Genomic DNA, 25178 nt, shown 5'->3' on the forward strand with positions numbered 1-25178 from the left:
GACATCGAAGGCAAGCTTACAACATTCAAAGTGAAACTTTTGAGACTCCTTATAACCAATTGGTGGTCATATATATCAGAAACATCAGCAGTTCCTACCTTCTGCTGACACAATCGAGAACACTGGATCTTTTTTCTATACGCCTCTAACTTTCACAAAATTGATGACTAACTAAACCCTAATTCATACTTCACCTCCAGTTACTCCTGAAATAATGATCGGCAATAAAATGATTCCCGGAAATGACTAGGGGATTCCCTCTGAAATATGCCTCATTCTAATCCAGAAACAATCTTTTTTCCTTTCCATCATCCATTATGGCAGGACAGAAAAACGACCAGTTATTATGTTGGAAGAATAAGATTGGAACGATATATCACAGGGTAACATCTCCGGCTCATGTTGAAAGAATGTCAGGTATTATATTTCGAGCCATTAGTTAATCGGGTTGTCCCATTTGTGTTTTCTGCAAATCGACCTCACGAGACCAGCGGGTAAGTTATATTGTTGAAGAGCCATTTGGATTGATCTTCAGGGTCGGTTTGGGTTTTCAGAGAGAATTGAAACGTTTGTACATATACTGCTTTTCAAATGATAGGGATCTCTGAATTTTTTGAACATATAAATAGTATTCTGAAATGTGTGTATGTAACTGACTGAGTACATAAAAACACATTGGCAGTTTTCTAACTTTTGAAGAGCAGTATACAGGGTGATTCACCGGGATGGCCTATTAGACGTTTATGGAGAACTAATCATAACTTTGAGCTGAAAATTTGCATATCGGGGTTTGAGAATATGATCTTTCTCCCTGAAATATTTTCAGATCTCTACAACTTCCGGTATTACCGGAAACAGACTTCTACTTCCTTATTTCAAATAGCACACCCAGTATATTATTGCATCATTAGATAGCTTTTTAGATGGCAATTTCAGCAATATGCCATACCTTGGGTAGAAATTCAAAGGTTAATGAGTTATTGGGATTCTTATGAAATAAAAGGTGGCGATGAGGATTCACATTTTTTTGAATATTCCAGCAGAAAAAGCTGTTTTCGAGAAAAAAATTTTTTTTTTCGATTCCGCAAATACGTAGTATTATAAGACTGTTTTCGGCTTGGACCAAAAATGTACAGGGTGTTTATAACAGGATCATGAACTTGGACAACTCAAATTCATCAAAACTCAAGATTTTCAAATTAGAACCTATATTTTTTATTATTTCAGTCGATACTTCGTCCAAAAATAGTGGGGGTTACTTAAGCAAACCCTATACCTAAAATGAATACTTTAAGAGTTATCGAGGAAGAACTTTAAATGAGGAAAAACCGTTATTTATAACTATGTGGAGTAGTCTGCGATATCCGAACAACACAGAAAGAAACTAAAATACTATGTTTTCATAACTAAATTTGACATATCAAGAATTATAATGAATTATTCGTAATTGAAAATTGTATTGGTTTATGGATTTCTCAACAATCCCAACGAAAAATTAATTAAAATTCATAAAATGTAAAATTTAGTTATCCAAACATCGAATTTTAGTTTCTTTCTGTGTTTTCTGGAAGTAACAGACAGTTATTAACACAGTTACAAATAGCAGTTTTTCCTCATTAGCAGTTTTTCCTCATTTGAAGTTCTTCCCCGATAACTCTTGAAGTATTAATTTTAGGTATAGGGTTTGCTCAAGTAACAACCACTATTTTTGTACGTAGAATCGACTGAAATAATAAAAAATATAGGTTCTAATTTGAAAATCTTGAGTTTTGATGAATTTGAGTTGTCCAAGTTCATGATCCTCTTATAAGCACCCTGTACATTTTTGCTCCAAGCCGAAAACAGTCTTATAATACTACGTATTTGCGGAATCGAAAAAGAAAAAATTGTTTTCGAAAAAAGGTTTTTCTGCTGAAATATTAAAAAAATGTGAATCCTCAGCGCCACCCTTTTTTTCATAAGAATCCCAATAACTCATGAACCGTTGAATTGTTACCCAAGGTCTGGCATATTGCTGAAATTGCCATCAAAAAAGCTATCTTATGATGCAATAATATACTGGGTGTGCCATTTGAAATAAGGAAGTAGTAGTCTGTTTCCGGTATAACCGGAAGTTGTAGAGATCTGAAAATATGCCCCCAATATGGAAATTTTCAGCTCAAAATTATGATTAGTTTTCCATAAACGTCTAAAAGGCCATCCCGGTGAATCACCCTGTATATGCAAGGCATATTCAGAGAAGAGACTTAGATGTCTTCGGTCAGGGGCGGCAAATTATGGGAGAGAATGAGAATTTTGACTTTTGCAATAACTTCTTATCGAGCCCACCAGCATTCGAGTCTGAGAGTCATTAGCTACTGATGAGATCAATTTCGAGGATTCTTCTCTTCAATTGCAATACTAAACTGATCTGGAAATGTTTCTCACCAATCAATTTACGTATTCAGCGCTTCTCAGGGGTCCCACATAGCCCTAATCTGGGGCATCTCGCTTCCTTGAAGGTATCAACGATACTCTACATAAATGAAATGGTTAGAATGAAAAGTTTCTCCTTTGTATCAGCTTTGAGTTCAATACCCGAGCCCCATGAAACTAGTAGGCATTAGCTACAAATGGGGTCAACGTAATGATGAGCATTCTATAAGACATAAAGTGCATAAATGCATACATGCAGTGGGTTTCGCTATAATTGCTGTTTTTTATCGGTCAGTTTTTGTGATTTATTGCCTTTGAAATCAACCCCTAGCCTAAAAGCTTTTGGGTCTGAGAGTCATCAGCTACTAATGGAATCAATTTCGAGAATTTTACATTGAAATTGCGTTGCTCAAGCGATCTGAGTATTTTGCTCGCCAATCAGTTTACGTATCCAGCGCTTCTCAGGAGTTCCACATAGCCCTCATCTTGGGCATTTCGTTTCCTTAAAGGTATCAACAATACTCTTCATGAATTACATAGGTAGAATGGAATTTTTCTTTATTTAATTAGCTTTGAATTCAATCCTCATGCCCATAAATCTAAAAGACATTAGCTACAAATGGGTTCAATGTAATCATGAACATTCGATAAGAGATAAAGTGCACAGACACATGCCACATGCATGCAGTAGGTTTTGCTATAATTGCTGTTCTCAATAATTTTTATAGTTCAGTTCTTGTTTTTGATGGGCTTTAAAATCGGCCCTGAGCCTAAAAGCTTTTGAATTTTAGACCCATTAGCTACTAATGGAACCAATTTCGAGGATTCTTCTCTTCAATGGCGTTGCTCAGCTGATCTGAGTATTTTTCTCGCCAATCAGTCCCACATAGCCCTAATCTGGAGCATCTCGCTTCCTTAAAGGTATCAACGATACATAACATAAATTCAATCGTTAGAATGAAGAGTTTCTTTTTTTTATTGAATTTGAAGTGAATCCCCTAGCCTATGAGCCTAAAAGACAAAAGCTATAAATGGGGTCAACGTAATGATAAACATTTGATAGGAGATAATATCCAGTGCGGCGCAGGAATCCCACATAGCCCTAATCTAGGAGTTAAGTTGTATATTGTTGACCCCAATCCTCAAAACCTTCAAGAGTAATAGTGATTTGCAGGGGGACATCAAAATGATATAGGTATGTAACTCTTCCAACATCTTGTATAAGTACAAAAACGAATGCAGAGATTTTTCGTTGTGTTGCTTCACTGATCTGCCAAATTTTCTGACTAATAGGTTTACATATCCATCACGGCTCGGGAGTCCTAGGTGCACGGGTCAATGGAATGGTATACATATACAGGGTGGCCATTTGAAAACGAAACAGACGAGATTACAGACGAAATAAAGTTTTTCGATAGAAATGCTCGGACAGGTCGATTTCTGTTTCGAGGGGGACAACTTAAGATGTAGGTTACGGACGCATAGCGCTTCAACCCTTGCTACTACAACCCTCACCCCCAAATTTTGAATAGGGAAGATGGGGTGAGTGATACCTCATTTGAAAGGTATTTTTATATACTGATTTCAGCACAGTAATTGTTTTTTCATTTTATGCATTAGTTCTCGAAATATTCTTAACTAAGTATTTGAAAATGAAGTGGTGTTTTCATGGCACTTGTAGTGTTTTGTGAAAAATCGACATTTTGAGCTTCAAAACAACCATGACTGTGGCTTCCTTCCTAACTAACTAACGCATGAATATTTCGAGAACTAATGCATAAAATGAAAAAACAATTACTGCGCTGAAATCAGTATAAAAATACCTTTAAATTGAGGTATCACTCACCCCATCTTCCCTATTCAAAAATTGGGGGTGGGGGTTGTAGCAGCAAGGGTTGAAGCGCTATGCGTCCGTAACCTACATCTTAAGTTGTCCCCCTCGAAACAGAAATCGACCTGTCCGAGCATTTCTATCGAAAAACTTAATTTCGTCTGTAATCTCGTCTGTTTCGTTTTCAAATGGCCACCCTGTATAACAAAAGTTTGCTAGAACACAGTTCAATTTCAGTAATTTCCACAAACGCATGCAGCGATTTTTCGTTATAATTGTGTAGCTCAATCAATCTATCTATATCTATCTAGCGCTGCTCAGGATTGCCACATAGCCCTAATCTAGGACGTATTTCCCCAACGATTCTCAACATATTTTTTTTTATTTAATCTTTGGAAGCACCGAGCCCTAAGCCTTCAAGTGCAAGAGTCCATTAGCTACAAATGGAATTAATTGCAGGGGTCAACGAAATTATATACACATGTGATAAAAGTGTTCGCCCATTCACAGTTCCATCACGTACAAGTGCACAAATGCATGCAGCGATTTTTTGTTTTAATTGCGTCGTTCAACCGATCAGCCAATTTTTCTTGTAAATCAGTTTACAGATCCAGGTCTGCCTCGCTTTGCTTCAGTTGACGTCCCCACCGGAATTGTTGATCAAGGGATGAAATGGCCCATCATTACCCTCATAATTGATTTTTCCGATGGTGTTCCAAATGGAATGCAACATTTTCACGTGGAACGAAAGGTAGCAATTCGGTTCGATTTCGGTCCTATACATCGCCAGAATACGTCATAAATCAATAGGATCGTTTTAAGGGTTCTCTACATTGAGGATTTCGCGCCCTACAGAAATTTCGCGATGATGTGAATGCAAGGCAGCGTGATTATCTCCTGAGCGATTTCAAACAGAAGGGCGATAAGAAATTTATTTTTTGATGGCACGGTTTGGCCCCCTTTTTGATGGATTATGTTCGTTACTTTTCTTTTCATAATGGAATAATAGGCCTACCCTTGAAGCTTTTTCAACTTTGCTGTGATAATCAATTCGAACCGGGACTATATTATTGTAGAGAAAAATTCGAGTTTTTTTCATCGAATGGTCAATTTCTCCTTATTGAAATATTTTACAATTCCAAGTGCTCTCATTATATGTATGATTTCATTCAGAAGAATATTGAAAAAGAATACCGAATATTTCCGAGATATCAGTCACTCTTTCCCTACCCGAGAGATGGAGTCCTGGACTACGTAATCTCGGTGAATCGGTACTGCTCGAGATAAAGACCTAACCGTGCTGGGACAAAGTCAGCATGCTTTGCTATGGAGATGGATGGAGTATTTTACATTATTTTCTCATTGATCTCGTGATGAATCACAGCAATTCCTCTAGAGAGGGTTCTCCTTCGAAACTCGATGAAAGTGCCTCGCCTACTATATTTTCTTCGAAAGTTAGGGAACTCTGAATTTTTTGAAAATAAATAATGAATAATAAATAAATAATAAATTTATTCGTTCGAAAACTACAAGTAAACTTAAACAACATCCGTATATAATGTTTTGAATTGTATGTATATATAACTTGGTACACAAAAACATATAGGGAGTTTTTGTGGTTATATTTGTAGGATTTCATATATGCCTACTTATGCGTTTCGTCCCTGGTACACACACCGGACTCATCAATGTGACTTTGGTATATTTGTGTGTGCCGTGTCCCAGACGCTTGGGAAATTTATTATTATCGGGAGCCGCCGGGACTCGAACCCGGCACCTTGTCGCATTTCGGTGAGTGAATCTACACTCTTAACCTCTAGGCCACCGCCACATATTCTTACTTTACTATGCCTCTTAAAACAATTATGTCAAAAGAGTACATAAATATCAATATTTTCTGAAGTTTCTTTCTTCTGAAGAGCAGTATAGAATAAGAAAAAAATTATAATAAAATGGCACTAATGCGTCAATTGCGACTTTGGAGAACACATATAATATATTGAGATTTTTTTAATGAATTTTCATTTATTGATTCTTCGGAACAATATTCTTCAGGAAACGAAAAATTATAAAGAAATAATAACTGCAAGCCAAATCATGAAAGGATGTTTTCCATTCCAAATTTTCAGGTCGATTCGAGCCTTTTATTCGATTTGATATTTTTTTTAGAAATGAATGCTTTGACTTCTTGTCATTCATTCGAAAAATTCTTTACACAAATCCGATTGAAACTCCTAATTCTTGAAACAGAAAAAAAATTGATACGATAATCTCATCATCGACTCAATCACTAGCGGATCAATATTGAAAATAGACCACAGAGGACTAAGATTCACGATAAGCTGGTGACAAAGGAACCTCTAGATCAAAGTGAACTAATATAGGACAAATAATACCGGCTTATTATAATACTCGTATAAATCAGTTACATCTGCCAATTATTCGATGATTATCAAGGAAAACTAACCGCACCTAACCTAATTGAATTCACTTCCTCTCCCTATTTGACTATTACCAAGGGAACCATTAGGATTTCTCAGGCGATTATACTTACACGAATGTGATTGCGCAGCTTGGTTTATGCAAAATACTACATGGCTATATGGCAACATCAATTCACATTGTGATTGATACCATAACTGGCCGAGCCAAGCGAGATTAGTATTGTTTATTGTTATGTAGTCCAGACCTAAGAGTTGTCCTACCAGTTTCGATTTATTAGCTCGCGATTGTGTCAGCCTCAACATGTATGGCTGTATTGATTTCGAATTTTTCCCTTTCAGTAGATAAAATAAAAACCTATACTCATAATGAAGCAGTAGAAACTGGTGTATCTACATATCATGAAATAAGTAAAAATAAGGAGAGCAATTAGGTGAAGCTATCGAGTGTAAAATCTATCCGATTTCGGGGTCACTTCTTTTTCTGATGTATACTAACTGACGAAGAAACTGCAACACCCAGGAGGAGCTGTTCAAATTTTAAATTATTTTTGGTAGAACATAGATAGTATAGCAAAGAATAAATTATTGAAATTTGAAGGAAAAAACGAAGGGTTTACAATTTTTTTTAATACATTTGTTAATAATGTGTTTGTCTACCGCGATTATCTTTACCATAGTGAAGGATAGTAAGCCAGTGTAGTGCTTTCTTCGATTTTGTTGATGTTGAGCGCCATCTAGTTCTACTCACGTTCAACTCGAATTTTACTGTCAAAAATTGGTCCGTAAAGTGGAGCCCTCTGAAAAAATTGGTGTTATTTTGAAGAACTGAAATATTTGAAATAGAGTGGTCAGAAGATTTCTATATTTTGATATTTTTTCTGCTCTGTAATAAGCATTTACGCCAGTGGCGTGTATTTGTGATAACATAATAATAACATAAAAATTGTTGGCAATGTCATGCGACCCCTTTTCAACCACGCCACTGAATGAATTATCGTATTATTTCTGCGCCATCTATAGCTCATGATTCAGTGCCATCTATTATCGAGTTACTTCTCCAAATCCAACTACAGTAGCGACCTCTGGTGACTATTTCCTTGCCGTCAAACGGCGGTTGGCTTACTGTCCTTTCCTTATACTATGTCTTTACCTTCCCCAACACGTCTCGGCATTGATGCAATAAGATGGTCTATTTCTTATCGAGGTATACTATCCCAAGCTTCCTGTACTTCATGTCTCAGAGCCGCCAAAGCCGTAGAAGCTAGGTTAAATTTCCAAGCCTTCTACCCATGATGTTCCAAAATGCTCTATGAGCGAAAGATCGCGGGATATAGGCTGCCATGGCAAAAGATTCACATGGATCGCCTCGAAAAAGTTTACATGAGGTCGGGCATTATCTTGTTGAAATATTGCATTCTCGAGTCGGTTTACGTAAGAGAGAACATATTTCTCACCGACGTCGTCTAACCCTTCTTCAGTCATCATATGCACCCAAGGAGAATCGAGATTCATCAGAAAAGACCACCTGATGTCATTCCACATTTCAATGTTGACGTCTTTGGATTTCCTCGAACAGCTGGTTCATTGAAAAATTTAAAAAACTTGCAAAAGCGACTACAATATTCAAGTAACAAAAATTGTTCACATGAAAAAACCTTCACGATTTTTTTCTCCAAATTCAATCATTTATTCCTTTGCTATACTATCTATGTTTTACCAAAAAAAAATTTAAATTTAAACAGCTCCTTCTGAGTGTTCTTTGTCAGTTAGTATATTTCCGTTTATTTCTTATGAAGGATATCCTCTTCAAATTATTAAGTTTATGTGTGTTCCGTTGAGATAAGACTGATTGGTGGTCGATATTCCGAATATTTCTTATTATGAGTAGAAGGATTGTTCAAAGTGGATTACTCCTTAAATAATTTTGTAGTTTTAGAAACTGACAAACAAACGGGGTTGAGTGTGAACACAGCCTTTGCTAGGTTTTTCTTATATTTTTTCAGCATTGTCAAAGTACATTCAATGAAAAATAAAGTCGATTTATCATTACTTTTATATGTATATAGCTATATGCGGTCCCCAAAGGCGCAATTGGAGGATAACTGAATGAGCAATCGAAAGCTCCCGGCTTCAAAGCAGTTCATTTCTCATTCTTCATCAGTTCTTGTAGGCAAGGTAAAGGTGTTTTCTCATTTCTTATTCCTTGTTCCAGAAAACTCCTTCGAGCTACAATTCGAGCAAACAAAGCTGGCTATTTCCTATGGATAGGAAGCGATTCCTGGGGCGCGAAAGTTCATCCCGTGAGAGATCAAGAATGGGCAGCCGAAGGAGCAATTACGATTCTCCCACATCGCAATGCAATAAAAGGTAAATATCAGCATGATTTATGAATAATGCAAATCCAGGGAAACGCTTCTTGATAAGTGGGTACAGCCACCTTCCGAATAGCCCAGATATTCAGCTCGTCAGATTTGACTGAAAAGGGGACGTCAGTCGGAAACATTGGTCCATATCATGCAGTCTATCCTCTCTGCAAATCGGATATGTGGGCTCAAAGAATGATAGGGCTGCGATCGTGAACGTGTGTAGATCAAAGGGCGGGCATAGATGAAGGGACCATTTTCATACACGTCTTTTCGGTTATGAGAAAAAATGGATTGATCTGCCTAATAATTCTGAGCTTGTTACAATAAGCCGAAAGTTGTTCGTGGCATATACGGGCGATGTAACTGATCCAATTAGATTTTCTTCAGAAACGATCTCCTTTATGCCAGTTCTCGGTAGTTTTTTGAGCCCTTTTTCCCCGTACTGTGCTTTGAGTCATTTCGCCACCATGTCTGTGTTTTTTTGATATTGAGCAGGTCACATGTTGGTTCAAACTATCTTGCTGTAAAGTTTAATAGCAAGTTGCCAGAATATTGGAGATTGCTTCCTTTGGAGCTAAGCTCACTGAATTTTTGAAATCTCATGCGTTGTCTAGCTACGATAAATTTTATGAATTGAATTTCAACTCTCCCTAATTGGTTAGTATAGTTAAATGTGAATTTTTATGTGTTGTTGATGAATTTGACATGTATATGTACAATGGACTAGTTTCCAATTTTTTGTTAAGGATTAAGTCTGAAAATTTAAGTAAAATGAAACAAAAATGTGGAAGAATCATTGAAATATCTCTAGAAATGAAAATGTTATGGGACTTTGAAGTTGCGTTTGGAAGAATAATTTCATAGTCTAGTGTGTGACGTCACGCCACTTACTCGAGGCGACTGGTATTCGCAGAGTGCTTACGAATTCATTGGTGTATAATCACTTGTGCCGTTCGTATCGTGTTTTGTTCATTACACGATGGCTGAAATAAAAAAAAATCCTACAAATATTGTGTTGTGCCTATGTGTGCAAGCACGACAATTATAAACGCCAATAATTTTTTTTTTCATGTACCAAATGGCATGAATCAAAGGAAGAAGTGGTGCAAATTAATGAGGCGTGACTTAATTGGACCTAAAGCTACTTCATACGTGTGTGAAGATCATTTCGATATAAGTACCTATCAGTACTAGCTGTCTATTTCTGATAATAAAAATACTGAGGTGTAAGTTGGTTTGAAATAAGTTATTGAGTAAAAATAACTTTGTCCTTTCACGAAGCCTTCTTCCATTATGGTGACATAAAAACAAAACTCGAGTTAAAACTACACTGTAGAACTACAAACGGCGCGAGAGCCTTGGCGCGGCTTAGTATTTAAACGTAATTTATGGTGTAGCGATCACAGGGAAGTGGCGTGACGTCACAGACGAGTCGGAGACCAAAGACCTTCCGCGCTAAAATACGTAAATTTGAATAATCTATTTCTCAGTCATTTATTGATGGATTTTCAAAATTTTTTCACTGATTTATCAGTTTTGCTCTATATTTTAATTCTATCGTGTCAAATATAGTATTATCGACATCACTAAACTAGTCCATTATGTATTTCTAAACAACAATGAACTTGAACTTGAACTACAAATAATTGTGTCCAAAACTCTATATATGATATTATATTAATTGTACTTAGTGTATATTGTATTTGACCATATTGACTGTACATAAGAAATTATTATTATTTTTTTTTACAATTCAATTATATTCAATTGTAATTTTATGACGTGTCAAGACTCTTGTATTGAGTGATTGATGAATAGATTATCTATCTATCTATGTTCTTAGAATTATGTCTCAGGAGTTGTTCGAATGAAACAAAATTCATTTCTATGTTCAATGTTTTGAATACCAATAAAATTGGAAATTAATAATTTTAGGATAATATTTTATAACCTCGTTCAACTTATTTCAAGTTCTTTAATTCGGAGAAAACATTTTGGACAGATATGCATGTCAAATGATAGGAAAATTAACTATTTAGAATCCATTGAAACTTATAACTTAGAGAACAGAAATAGTTTCAAAATTACGAATGAACAAATAGAACTTTGTTATTCCAAATATTCAACGCGTTCAAATAATACCTGGAATTTATGATTTGTTTATCTATTTCACAGAATAGTAAGGAAGGAGTATATGGCTTCACTCAGTTATCTCAGTCAAATTTGCCAAGGAAGTCTTTCTTTCAGTTAGCCTACTGTGGTCTCAACTTCAAGTTGATGACAAGTCATTAGTTTGTGAACTCAGTGAGTTTTTTCACTATAAGACACTGCCAAATGTATGGTTACAAAATGTAATCCTCAAATTATTAATTTCTTGGGTAGTTGAAATGTAGAATGTATAAAAGTTGATTTATTCATGACAACTATCAATAAAATATAAGCAATATAATATATATCGTCGGCTAAGAGTGAAAATCTGCTATGTCCATAATGAACAATTTTACAGGGCTGTCTGTTCGAAATGTAACCACGTTCTACCTTCCTTTTCCGCGTACTAACGTACTTCGATTTTCGCCTCTGTTCAGAATGTGTCAAGATTTTTGCAATGTTCAGAATATTTTAGACATTTTTTGCTGTACTCATTTTGATATAAAAAGGGCTGTTTTAGAGTCGCAATTTCTTTAAGAAGCTATCTGTATATATACTATTTAGTATTGTTTATTGTTATTTTGTATTTTTCCCCATTCTGTAATTGGCTTAGGCTGTAGATGGGTGTAGTAATTAAATAAATAAATAAATAAATAAATAACATTTCCAAACTCCATCTCAACAATGAAATATTCAAGCAGATTTTCGAAAAACCTAATATTTCAGTGATAGCTATCGGACGCGAATCACGGAAATATTGGAAATTTTTTGTCAATATTTTCCTTGTATTCTCTATGGTCTTTGTGACGCTATCGACGCGAAATTTCTGCCAGTTTTTATCAAAGACTATACGTCCAGTAACATTTCCCTATTGTTACTTCAAAGAGAACGTAGATTGAATCGAATTGAATGATCACATGTCAGGGTTGCTGTGAAGTGTATCAGCTCTCCCACACACATAAACAGTATGAACGACAATTTCTTCTGATGCACCAACAATGTTGTCACCCATACTTCACTGAGCACCAATATTGCAAACGATGTTCGGCATTCTCCAATCTACCAACTTCATATAGATGGATGTTGGTCCTTTGAGGAACTCTTGTTAACAATGATGAGGTTACCATTTTGTATTCCACAGTTGAGGAATTCCAATAGCGTAGCTGTTCCAATTAAGAGAATTTCAGTCGACAAAAAAGCTCTACATTTTTGTTTTGAAATGTGTAGTATCCAAATATCGAAAAAATATCGCTGTATCGAGACCATTCTAGCAGTAGGATATATGCAGGGCCGTTGCCAGGAGCGGCATACCGGACATTTCGCCGGGGTGCCAAATTTTAGGGACGCAGAGTCAGTTAACAAAACAAGACTTTTTGCACCTTTGAGAACTAGGTTTTCTCTTTACTATAGTCTTATAAATAGAGTGTCGTACTTTGAAACAATGCAGGACTATAAATTTGACAAGGTGATTTTAAATTGAAAAATACACTGCGCAAATGAATTAACGCACATTATGGAAATCTCAAATTCATTCTACAACTGAAGGTGTTCTCAATGATAATTATTTTTATCAGAATTATGCATGCATATGTTATCCACTTTCAACGTTTTTCTTCAATGCATATGTTTTCTCCCAGCAGGAATAAAAAAAATGAGAGTATCAGATTTTGAATGTATTGGCTCCATTCTGAAATCAGTTGTTCTCGATCAATTCTAGTGATCAACACCTTCAGTTGTAGAATAAATTTGAGATTTCCATAATGTGCGTTAATTCTTTTGCGCAGTGTACGATTTTATATGAAATTGAAAAGATGTCTGAGGGGAATCACATAGGCTCCTTCGGGGAAAATTCGTATAGATTAGGCAAATTAGTGAAATACTATTTTTCCGGTGCGCTAAAATGTCTGACGGCGGCCCTGGATATGTAAAAATGTATGCATTTTCATCCCAAAACTGATGCTTCTTCTACATTCTGTAGTCTCAGAAGCAAAAAGATCAAGAATCATCCTGACCTGGTTTGGGTTCATCAAGTTTTTACAGTCAGGGTTTGAGAGCATAGATCCTCCTCCAGAATGTTTAGGAGAAAAAAACGAAACTGCGATTTTGCTGAAACATTTCAATTTGTCGCCAGTTTTGTTCATATTTTCCCATGAGATTTTGAAAAGAGGGACAAGAGGACGGGAAAACAATATTGGGAATTTCGCTATAGAAAAGACAAATGCATTCATACATATTCATCCAGTCCTGCAAGTTGAAAATTGAGTAGACATCTGCAGTTGAATATTTAAGTGAACGTGTCCGTTCGGTTATTTATAGTATATTCACCCCCTCAGAGAGTTGAGGCTCATGTCTACCGTAATATCACCTTATATCCATTCAAATCTCCGGATATTTCGATTTTGCCTGTTATTTATTATACGGAAGATGAATGTCCTTGTCTAAATCACTTTTACTATCTTCCAGTTTATCTTCGAACGAGGGCGTAGATCTTTTTTTTCTCGGGGGGTAATCGAAAAAATGTTTTATGATGACATTGTTTACTTATGTCTATAATGTGAGAAAAAGAAGTTTGATAAGGTTTGAAACAAATTACTCTAAATAATTTTTTTAAAGGGTGGTTTTTTAAAGCTATAGAACTTTAAATTGCAATAACACAACGATGGATTATTCGATTGACATGAATTTCATTTATCCACAAGATAATCTTGTGGCATTACATTTTAAATATGATTTCTGGCATATGACCGCCACGGCTGGCTCGGATGTAGTCCAATCTGGACGTCCAATTTTCGATGACTTTTTCCAACATTTGTGGCCGTATATCGACAATAACACGGCGAATGTTGTCTTCCAAATGGTCAAGGGTTTGTGGCTTATCCTCATAGACCAATGGTTTTACATAGCCCCACAGAAAGTAGTCTAGCGGTGTTATCTCACAAGATCTTGGAGGCCAATTCACAGGTCCAAAACGTGAAATTAGGCGGTCACCAAACGTGTCTTTCAATAAATCGATTGTGGCACGAGCTGTGTGACGTATTGCGCCGTCTTGTTGGAACCACAGCTCCTGGACATCATGGTTGTTCAATTCAGGAATGAAAAAGTTAGTAATCATGCCTCTGTACCGATCACCATTGACTGTAACGTTCTGGCCATCATCGTTTTTGAAGAAGTACGGACCAATGATTCCACCAGCCCATAAAGCGCACCAAACAGTCAGTTTTTCTGGATGTTACGGTGTTTCGACATACACTTGAGGATTAGTTTCACTGCAAATGCGGCAGTTTTGTTTGTTGACGTAGCCATTCAACCAGAAGTGCGCTTCATCGCTAAACAAATTAAAATGGACGTAGTGCGCGATAAGTATTCCGCACAGAACCATTATTTTAGAAATAAAATTGCACTATTTGCGAGCGTTGTTCAGGCGTGAGTCTATTCATGATGAATTGCCAAACCAAACTGAGAATAAATCACTTGACAACTGTTGACTCGGTCGCCATTTTGAACAGTAATGCCATTTTAAAGTTATATACCTCGAAAAAAAACACCCTTTATTACCAATTCGACTGTTCTTATCTTTTACTGGGTGTTAGTGAATTGGAGTTACAAAGGAAAATGTGAGATTTCTTGGATATTTTCGCGAATAAAATTGCCCATAACAATGAGCCCGCTAATGCTTTGTTTTTTCCTTGTAGTCCTACTTTTTTGTGATGTTTCTCCGGTTTATCGAATCTTTATTAATCTTCGCTACAGAGTTGGTATATAAGTACCAAAACTTATAATTTATTCATTTATCACAGCTACCTAACTGGACCTTTAATAATAATTTTCCTGAGAATTACTATGGAGAGCTGTTTGAATTTTTTTCTCGAAATCGATTGCAGATACGACAAAACTTTAACTACCTGTACTGAACCAGAGTGTCTTTTCAAATCTTTCTAAACTACCAGTGGTTCACAAAAAAATTATTTTAAAGGAAAGAAGCGGGATCCCTTCCAGAAAAAATTCACCCTGTAGATTTGTATTCAAAATTAGGATATCACATGATGAAAACTTTAAATTGGAATATATATATGCCAATTCAAGTTAAATATCTTGTGAAGGGAAAGTGCCATTAGAGAAAAACTTGAACTTTAACACCTGTATCTCAAAAACAAAGCGTTTGCGGACCATGTTATAAGACTTTTTTTCTTGAATTGATCCTAGAAATCTGTCGTTTTCAATTGTACCTCCAATTTAGGAACACCCTGTAGATATAGTCAATTCAAAATGATGTATTCACAAATAAATTGCTACTTGAATGAAACACAATAAATTGTACAACACAGCGCAGACAAACAATTTTTCGACGCGATTTACTCAGTTCAGTTCTCTGATAACTACAGTATTGAAATTTTGTGACGAGAATGATACAAAAAACCAAAAACAACGGGCACCCCCCCTCTCCATTTCTACGCCCTTATCTTCGAAGTTATTCCTTTTCTTGTGAATAATCACTCAATGTTTTCACCACAGCTGAGAACTATGATAGCATCGGTTAGAATTTTATTAGTTTTGAAACCTGGAAACTAAACATTGTGGGGCTCCTCAGGGGTCTATTATTTAGTTATTTATAAGGATGGAACAAATATCCCAATTTTCCTAGAGGACATTATCTTATGTGTCATTCCAATGACTTTTATAGTTTATAGCCGAAGAAAAACGTGCTAATAAATGTATTTAACGACATATATTAGCTTCCGCAATGAAATTTTAGATTCATAAAAATACATGTGGCCACAAAAAGACGGAAATATTTCTACAAAGAACGCTACATTACGACAACAATAACGCTGTTTTGTGAGGCACCGATAAAGGAATTATTTCAACGGTAACAGTTCAGCTGTACTTTATGAATCATTATATTTTGATGAGACTCAGGAATATACATGCGTTTATCTGGAAAAAAATCTTTCGCAGCATTAGTTTCACTTCGAAATTCCATATACAGGGTCCTGCAACAGTGCCTGTTTTTCTATAGCTGCCAAACCAGACGTTTTAGAAATTTAGTTGAAAAGCATTCCCTTTGTACTTTTAATTCTGCATCTCTGGGAATTATTTTCTGATATACAGGTGTTCCCAAATAAAATTATTCAACAAATGATTGATTTCTTAAATGGAACATCCCTCATATTTTTGCACTTTTTCAATGCTCTTCAAAACCTCTATCATGATGCAAAATATTAGGGATATTTTTTCAACGGTACGGATCTTATTCAGAAAAAATTGCAAAATTTCGATGAAACAGTAGTTCGGTAAAAGCCCTTTACCGATTTCCAGAAGCGATATAAATGTGAATTTGATTAGAATTTCTTTTAACTGAAGAATTTGCCTAGTCATCGTTCGTAAATAATCAACCTCTTTTATACAGGGTGTGCGTTATCAATGTCCAGATATGAAGAATTCCAAATTGTTTTTTCTCGATTTTTTCAAATGTAACACCCTGTATTGTTTTCCATGATGATGTACACAGTTTAAAACCTTACGTTTTTCCAGAAGTAACCTTAGGAGTTTTTTCACTCCTCTGTCCAGCAGACACGAAAAATTACATATCAACCAAAAATTTCAGGAATAATGAACATAATAACTAACGGATATTTTAAATGAGTCACACAATGAAACCAAACCGAATGAACAATTTTTGAAAAACTTCAAAACCCTTCCAAAATCATAATCCTTGAAGTTCAACATGAAAATGATAATATTTCTCCGAATTCCGAATGAGTAACACATACATAGGTATTATTGGTAATTTGTGTATTCTAACGATTTCACACTTTTATCGGCATCCAAAAAAATTATTATTCATTAACTTTTTTCTTTGTCATTTTCAACGCCCGTTTGTTTTTATATCCAATATTTGAATAAAATTTTCCGTTCTGATTTCATTTTCCGTGCCTGCTGTATGCAGGAGTGAAAATAGCCCTTTGGTTACTTCTGAAAAAATGTAAGGTTTGAAAATGTGTTCATCATCATGAAAAAAAATACAGGGTGTTACATTTGAAAAACTCGAGAAAAAACAATTTGAAATTCTTCATATTTGGACATTGATAACGGACACCCTATATAAAAGAGGTTGATCATTTAGGAACGATGACTAGGCAAATTCTTTAATTAAAAGAAATTCGGATCAAATTCATGTTTCTATCGCTTATGAAAATCGGTAGAAGGCTTTTGCCGAACTACTGTTTCGAAATTTTGCAGTTTTTTCTGAATAAGATCCTTACCATTGGAAAAATATCCCTAATATTTTGCATCATGATAGAGGTATTGAAGAGCATTGAAAATATGCAAAAATATAAGAGGTGTTCCATTTAAAAAATTACTCATTTGTTGAATAATTTTATTTGGTAGCACCCTGTATATCAGAAAATAATTTCCAGAGATGCAGAATCGAAAGTACAAAGGGGGTGCTTTTCAACTAAATTTCTAAAACTTCTGGTTTGGCAGCTATGGAAGCCTAAAACACTATTGCAGGACCCTGTATTCTATTAGTAATGGAACAATATTGATTGCAAAAGTTGTCACGATTGTTGACATTGCTAAAAATTCAGAATGAAAAATATTATGCTCGTTTCGTGGAATTACACAGGCACAATACACAATTCTATTAATGCAATTGAAGATGAAATATTCAACTGACAGATTCAATCAAATCATTGAATTAATTTTAGTTCGGCTAATTTCAATTTAACGCATTCTCTATACTGTTTCGATCAATTGATACTTGACAATTTTCCACGAAACAGTTTTATTGGCTCTTTTGAAACTCTGATAAATTGTTTTCCACGAAAACCAATCGAGTTTTCATTCCACACAAAGATTCATTTATTTCCGAATCGGTTTCTTCATTGTATTCGCTAGTACATTTTTTACTTGAATCAAAATGAACAAAATGCCAGCACGACAAAATATGAGCATTCATGGAATAACTGATTGTTTCCTTTTCAATGAACATGGTTGCTATGTTATGCAGTGACGGCTCGTCAGACAGAGACTGGCTTCATCAGTCTGAAATTAAACTGCCCCTCATGAGTTAGGGATATTGACTTAAATTCCAAAAAAATTAAGTTTGAATGAGATTTTTGTGATGAAAATTCATATTAATATGATTTCAAGTTGCAGGAAATAAAATTAATTTTAGCCTGTAGGTCTGCAGCATATACAGGGTGGTTAAGACAAATCGAGTAGAATAAGGAAATTTTATTCTCAGAGAATTCAAGCATTTTAAGACTATCAATACAATGTATGGCCTCCACGGGCATCAATAACAGCTTGACATCTTCTTTGCATACTACACACGACGTTGTAGAACATTTCTTGAGGAATTTGGTTCCATAAACGGGGCAGAAGCTTTCTCAGATCATTTAAGGATTCTAGGGTAGGTTGATGATTTATCTAATCTTCTTTGGACCATATCCCAAGCATGTTCTATGCAATTCAAATCAGGTGAGTGCGGAGGTATCGGTAAATGTGGAATACCAAGCTCCTTGCGCGCATTCTCAACTATGGCTGCACGGTCTAGCGTTATCATCTAGAAATTGAAAAGTTTCACCAATAGCAGCGTGAAAATTTGGCACAACATTGTCAATGACATGCTCCCTATAGTGTAAGGCGGCCATATTCCCAGGACAAATGTGTAGATCTGTGCGCCCGTTGAAACATTTACCGGCCAATACCAAAACACTACCCCCTCGGAATGGATGGACTTCTTGGACATAGCGACGGTTACGGGGTATGCGTGGAATTGTCCCTTATTCTTCGAGAATCTGAAAATCGTCCATATCTGGATTCATCAGTGAAAAGGACACTACGCCAATTATATGTTGCCTTGCCCATTCCAGTCTTTGACGCTTATGGTCACGTGTTAATGGTACACCTCTTAATGGACGTTTAGAACCTAGATTCACCTCTCTCAATCGTCGTCTGATGGTTTCGATGGAAACTTGGTCCCCATCTGCATTTTGAAGAGTATTCCGTAGCATTCTACACATAGATGTAGGGTTTTTTCTAGCCGATACGGTGATGAAACGATCCTGAGAAGGTGTTGTTTTTCGTCGCTCACCAAGCCTTGGTCTTTCCAACACGAAACCTGTCTTCCTGAACCTATTCCAAAGTCGAGATATCAAACTTTGGCTGACTTGAAGCCTTTCCGCTACAATAACCTAAGTTAGGCCACCCTGTAGCATTCCGATTGCCCTATCAGCCTCAGCATTCGTTTATTTACGTCTTGGCATTTTCAGAAAACTCGTTTCAATTCGAAGCCGTTGATAAACTGACTCCATTTCAAAATAAGAACATTCATGAAGCATATGCAAAGAACCAAACTTCAGAAAAAAAGGCGACCAGATTGACGAAATGTCTCATACTGATTTTTATTGGATCGATTCGAGTTGTTATTTAGTTTTAAATGATTTTACAGCGATTTTCTCGAAGATTACATACTTTTCAAAACGATTGAATACGATATCCCTAACTCTTGTGGAGCAGTATATTTTCTCTATAATATTAGGTGTAGTAAAAATAAATCCATTATTTTTTCAACACATGACTTCAGTTAACTATATCTCACGTTGTATAAGCCCGATCAGGTTATACTAGATGACATTAGAAAAATGAGATGTCGTACTAAAAACATTTCTGACAGATTTTTGATTAGTTGGCTCAATTTGGTTTGAGCGCGCGTCAAAAATGGACACTAGCAAAGAGAAAATACGCTACTTTATACAGTTTTTCTTGGAAGAAGGCAAAAATGCAAGCCAGACGGCTGAAAATGTGAATAGTATTTATGGTCCTGATACTGGAACAGCCTTAAAACATTAATTAGAGGAGGAAAATCGCCTTGTAACTGATGCATTGGTTCTAATGCCAACATTCGTCACTATAGCAGTAGCGTAACATATTTTTTTTTTCAAAAATGAAATGATCAATTCATGCTCAAAAATGTGATTTATTCATAAAAATTCTTTCGTGTTTCAAAAGGAGCAATGGTTTTCTCAGTTTAATGATTTAGCTATTGCGAAGTTATGAAAAGATCCTGATAAAGCATTCAACAATCAAATCATGATTCTCCACGCCTATGACTCGCACGCACAATCGGCCAGCTTAATTGTGATTGGTGACACTAAACTTCCATCTTTCTTGAATTCGGGATCGAGCACAAATGTTTACTTTTCCGTTCTTCTATCTATATTCTAACAGCCAATCACGCGCAATTTTGTTTTTGTCAATTAGGTTCCGGTAATTTCGACGTGAAAAGTACACCACTCACTGGAAGACCAATTGTCGATGAAATTATGGCCATTGTCGAGTCCCATCGTTATCTAAGAACTGTTTCTATTACCAAAAAGCTAAAGATTGCACGAAAAAATCCGATGTATGGGTACCATACGAGTTAACGAAACAAACCTCATTGACCGAATTTCTAACAAAATCTATCAATTCTTGAAGCGGTTTGTGTATCACTTACGACAACGTCAAGCGAAAACGGTAGTGGACGAAACGCGGTGAGCCGGCGGAAGCAGTGGCCAAGCTGAGATTGACGGCCAGGAACGTTTTGTTGGATGTCTGAGGGGACTGGCTGAGCTCTTATTACTATGAGTAGTTCTGAGCCCTCCCATCAGACGTATAACTAAACTGTCAACAACTGGACCGTCTGCAGGAAGCAAATGACCAGAAGCGACAAGCTTTGGCAGTTGGAGAGGCCACTCACATCGAAAGTGACTCGCCAGGAGCTCCAGGAGCTCGGTTGGGAGGTTCTTATGTATTCACTTCATATCTGGCACCAAGAGATTACCTTCTGTTCCTGTCCATGGCGAACAATTTTGATGGAGGAAAATTCGCTTGAACAGAGGCTTGTGAAAATCTACTGACCAAATTTTGTTTTGTTTTGTTGTATGTGTGACTGGAATGGTTGGGAACTTATTACTATGAGCAGTTCTAAGCCCTCCCATCATACGTATAACTAAACTGTCAACAACTGGACCGTCTGCAGGAAGCAAATGCCCAGAAGCGACAAGCTTTGGCAGTTGGACGGGCCACTCACATCGAAAGTGACTCGCCAGGAGCTCCAGGAGCTTCGTTGGAAGGTTCTTATGTATCCACCTCATATCTAGCACCAATAGACTACCTTCTGTTCCTGTCCATGGCGAACAATTTCGATGGAGGAAAATTTGCTTGAAGAGAGGCTTGTGAAAATCTACTTTCCCAAATTTTTATGTTTTTTTGTTTGTGTGTCGGGAGAGCCTGAGAACTTATTACTATAAGCAGTTCCAAGCCTTCCCATCAGACTAACAACTAAACTGTCAACAACTGGACCCCCTGAAGGAAGCAAATGCCAAGAAGCGGTCAGCTTTGGCCAGTTTGAGAGGCCTATCACATCGAAAGTGACTCGCGAGAAGCTCCAGGAGCTTGGTTGAGAGGTTCTTATGTATCCACCTCAAATCTGGCACCAAGAGATTACCTTCTGTTCCTGTCCATGGCGAACAATTTCGATGGAGGAAAATTTGCTTGAAGAGAGGCTTGTGAAAATCTACTTTCCCAAATTTTTATGTTTTGTTGTTTGTGTGTTGGGAGAGCCTGAGAACTTATTACTATAAGCAGTTCCAAGCCTTCCCATCAGACTTTCAACTAAACTGTCAACAACTGGACCGCCTGAAGGAAGCAAATGCCAAGAAGCGGTCAGCTTTGGCCAGTTTGAGAGGCCACTTACATCGAAAGTGACTCGCGAGAAGCTCCAGGAGCTTGGTTGAGAGGTTCTTATGTATCCACCTCAAATCTGGCACCAAGAGATCACCTTCTATTCCTGTCCATGGCGAACAATTTTGATGGAGGGAAATTCGCTTGGACAGAGGCTTCTGAAAATCGACTGTCCCAAAATTTTTCCAATAGGACGAGGGATCCTATGAGAGACGCATAATATATTATATTAATTTTAGTTCTTATTAGAAGCCAATTCTTTATATACCATCGTTGGTCGTATTTTAGAGCCTCACTTTCAATTCCCCATCAAGTCTACTTTTACTATTAATTAGGTGGTAATAATATTTTTTCAAGTGAATCCTTACCGACCTGCCCAATATAGAAAAGAAACTCCTATGCATATCACATTTCATCTTAGCAAAAATCAAGTTGCTTCCTGTTGAGATGTTGATAAATTTTCAATTCATCTCTTAAATATAAATTTTCATTTCTGAATATCCGAAATATAGTATTTCACTATAAATTATGATGAATTTTCACGTTAGTCAATGTACGTTTTGTATATTTATAGTCAATATACAGGGTCCTGCAATAGCGCGTTAGGCTTCCATAGCCGCCAAACTAGACGTTTCAGGAATTTAGTTTAGTTGAAAAGCATTCCCTTTGTACTTTCAATTCTGCGTCTCTGGAAATTATTTTCTGATATACAGGGTGTTCTCAAATAAAGTTATTCAACAAATGAATGATTTTTTGAATGGAACACCCGTATATTTTTGCATATTTTTAATGCTCTTCAATTTTGCAATTTTCTCTGGATAAGATCTGCACTGTTGAAAAAATATCCCTAATATTTTGCATCATGATAGAGGTATTGAAGAGCATTAAAAATATGCAAAAATATAAGGGGTGTTCCATTTAATAAATCGCTCATTTGTTGAATAATTTTATTTGGTAACACCCTGTATATCAGAAAATAATTTCCAAAGATGCAGAATCGAAAGTACAAAGGGGATGCTTTACAACTAAATTTCTAAGACGTCTGGTTTGGCAGCTATGGAAGCCTAACACACTATTGCAGGACCCTATATACTATATTTACTGAAATTTAAAATATGTTATTGGTTACAGAATTTGACGACTACTTCCTATCTTTGAGACCCAGAGTGGATTCAGATGTTTTCTGCAACAGCACATCCGAATATAATCTTCAACATAAGCATAATTCCAGCCTTCTCATCAACTGCAGAAATTCTTGGTTCAGGGAGTTTTGGAGTCAACATAATAACTGTAGTTTCGGCAATTCCGGACCTAGAAAATGTACTGGACACGAGAGCCTAGGCGACTATGAACAAGAAGGCTTGGTTCCTTTTGTTGGTGAGTACCTGCATTACGATTTAAAAAAATGTCAGCTTGATCTCAAGCCGTGATATATTTCTCTCTCGTTCAGTCCCTCATTTTCTCCATCGACTTTGGGTTTTTGATAGTTAATCTAGATAGTTAGTGAGGTTGGAAACACCTGTTGGTCCTGTGCCGTTCTGTGAGCTTGGACAAGACCAATATAAAGCAGCGGTCCAACAATGGGAGTGGGACAATAGAAAACCCTCTGGAGAAAGACTCCAGGTCTTGCTCAGGCAAATAAATTTGTAGTGCTTTCACCAACCTATACCAGGAAGCTTCTGAAGCTACCACAAGCTGAACTTCGAGTAATGGTGGGACAGTTGACAGGTTACCGTCGGTGCAAAGTCCTTTTTACCGTATGGGTAAGCCAGCAGATGAGATCTGCAGGCTCTGTGGAAAATAAAGTAAAAACAGCCGAACACATAGTGTGCAAATATCCAGGGTTGACTGGCCTTAAAATCACTCACATGGGAAAGTCAGTTGTGGATACTCATGAAGTTATAGCCAAGGCTCCTAAGGATGTGGTCGGTTTCATTAACCGTATCGACTGCCTCCCTGGGTTTGGATGAATAGATGGGGTTTAGAACAAAAGATCCCGGAAGGCTAACAGAGCCGCAACGATCCTGTTATTCAGTGAATAATAATAATGATAATAAGGTTGGCATTCATCACTTGATTTTGATTGTTCAAGTAATAAATTGCGCCTGTATTGTGCCAGTATTGACTAAGGCCTAGCAAACGAAGTTCTAGTTCGCATATTAAGTGAGTGTTCTTTATATAACACTAGGTACCTAAAGTTGAAATCCTTTTCTGACGTTTTCTGTCCAGCTTCAATAGGATCTGATACAATATTGATGCTTTCAGAAAATATATGGATCAATAGTCTGAATCTCTACCTTGGCTCTTAGTTGGACATGTCCTTATAACTATATGCTTTTCGAAACTCGGGTTGTTGAAGTATACTCCGCATTCTATCAATACCAAAGAAAAAAAGTTGGACTAAGCCTATTCTAAGCAGGAGCTAGAATCAAATCCAAGTTTATTCGATATTTAGTTTCTTGCTGGATCTGCAGTAACAGAAACAAAAATAACTCAGTTAGAGTATATCCCCCGATGAAGACTTTTCAATTTCAGCCCCCATTTCATAGGCGAAATTGGAAAATGTAAATCCCGAAATGGTGTGATTAACCTCTCTCAGCGTGAAGCTGCAATTCCTACGGCTCGTACTGGCAAAACGGCCGAATTTATAGAGGAAGGAAAAACACACGGAAGAGAATGCTCCTGCGCACTCTCAGAGATCATACACGTCTAAAATATAGGCTGGTGACGAAATAGGTGTTACTTTTATATTCTGTCTTTCTCAATTCTACAAGAACCTTTCGATAGAATCGAGTAATTCATACAAATTAATCCTATTTTATTCAATTCAATGAATATAAAGAACGAGGTGATGTTGATAAACTACAATCATAGTTCGTCATATCCAGTACCTAAATATTTCAAAAATTCCTATCGGCTTTGCATTTATCGCAGAAATTGAACTCCATATCGAAAAAGAGAATTTTTTCGCTCGAAAAGAGCTGAATTCACGAGAGTATCTACTCAACTAACAATGCTCAGGTTATTGTACGATTGCCAACTTCCAAGTTACACAAAGAACATACGTATCGCGTTGCAAAATGGTACGCCAAGGAAGATCGTGGCCAGAAATGTAACAGGTTTTATATCTCCGAAAAATGGATTCGAATGGAGCATTGAATGAGAAAAAATATATGAATATTCGTGTACGCCAACAAAACCAACCTGATGTGGTTTTGTTTTTTCTGTCCATCATTCGAA

The 25178-nt window shown here is 36.5% G+C and overlaps 1 protein-coding gene across 1 annotated transcript in view; it reads left to right on the forward strand.

Annotated features, from left to right (window-relative positions):
* Positions 1 to 25178, forward strand: part of LOC123686089 (metabotropic glutamate receptor 7-like) — a 66515-nt gene that overhangs the window by 15905 nt on the left and 25432 nt on the right. The window contains exons 3-4 of the mRNA XM_045626068.1: positions 8903 to 9057; positions 23070 to 23315. Of these exons, the coding sequence (XP_045482024.1) occupies positions 8903 to 9057; positions 23070 to 23315 (401 nt within the window). The remainder of the gene's footprint in view (positions 1 to 8902; positions 9058 to 23069; positions 23316 to 25178) is intronic.

The sequence above is a fragment of the Harmonia axyridis genome, chromosome X (genome assembly GCF_914767665.1).
Source record: "Harmonia axyridis chromosome X, icHarAxyr1.1, whole genome shotgun sequence".
In the NCBI taxonomy this organism is placed as follows: Eukaryota; Metazoa; Arthropoda; class Insecta; order Coleoptera; family Coccinellidae; genus Harmonia; species Harmonia axyridis.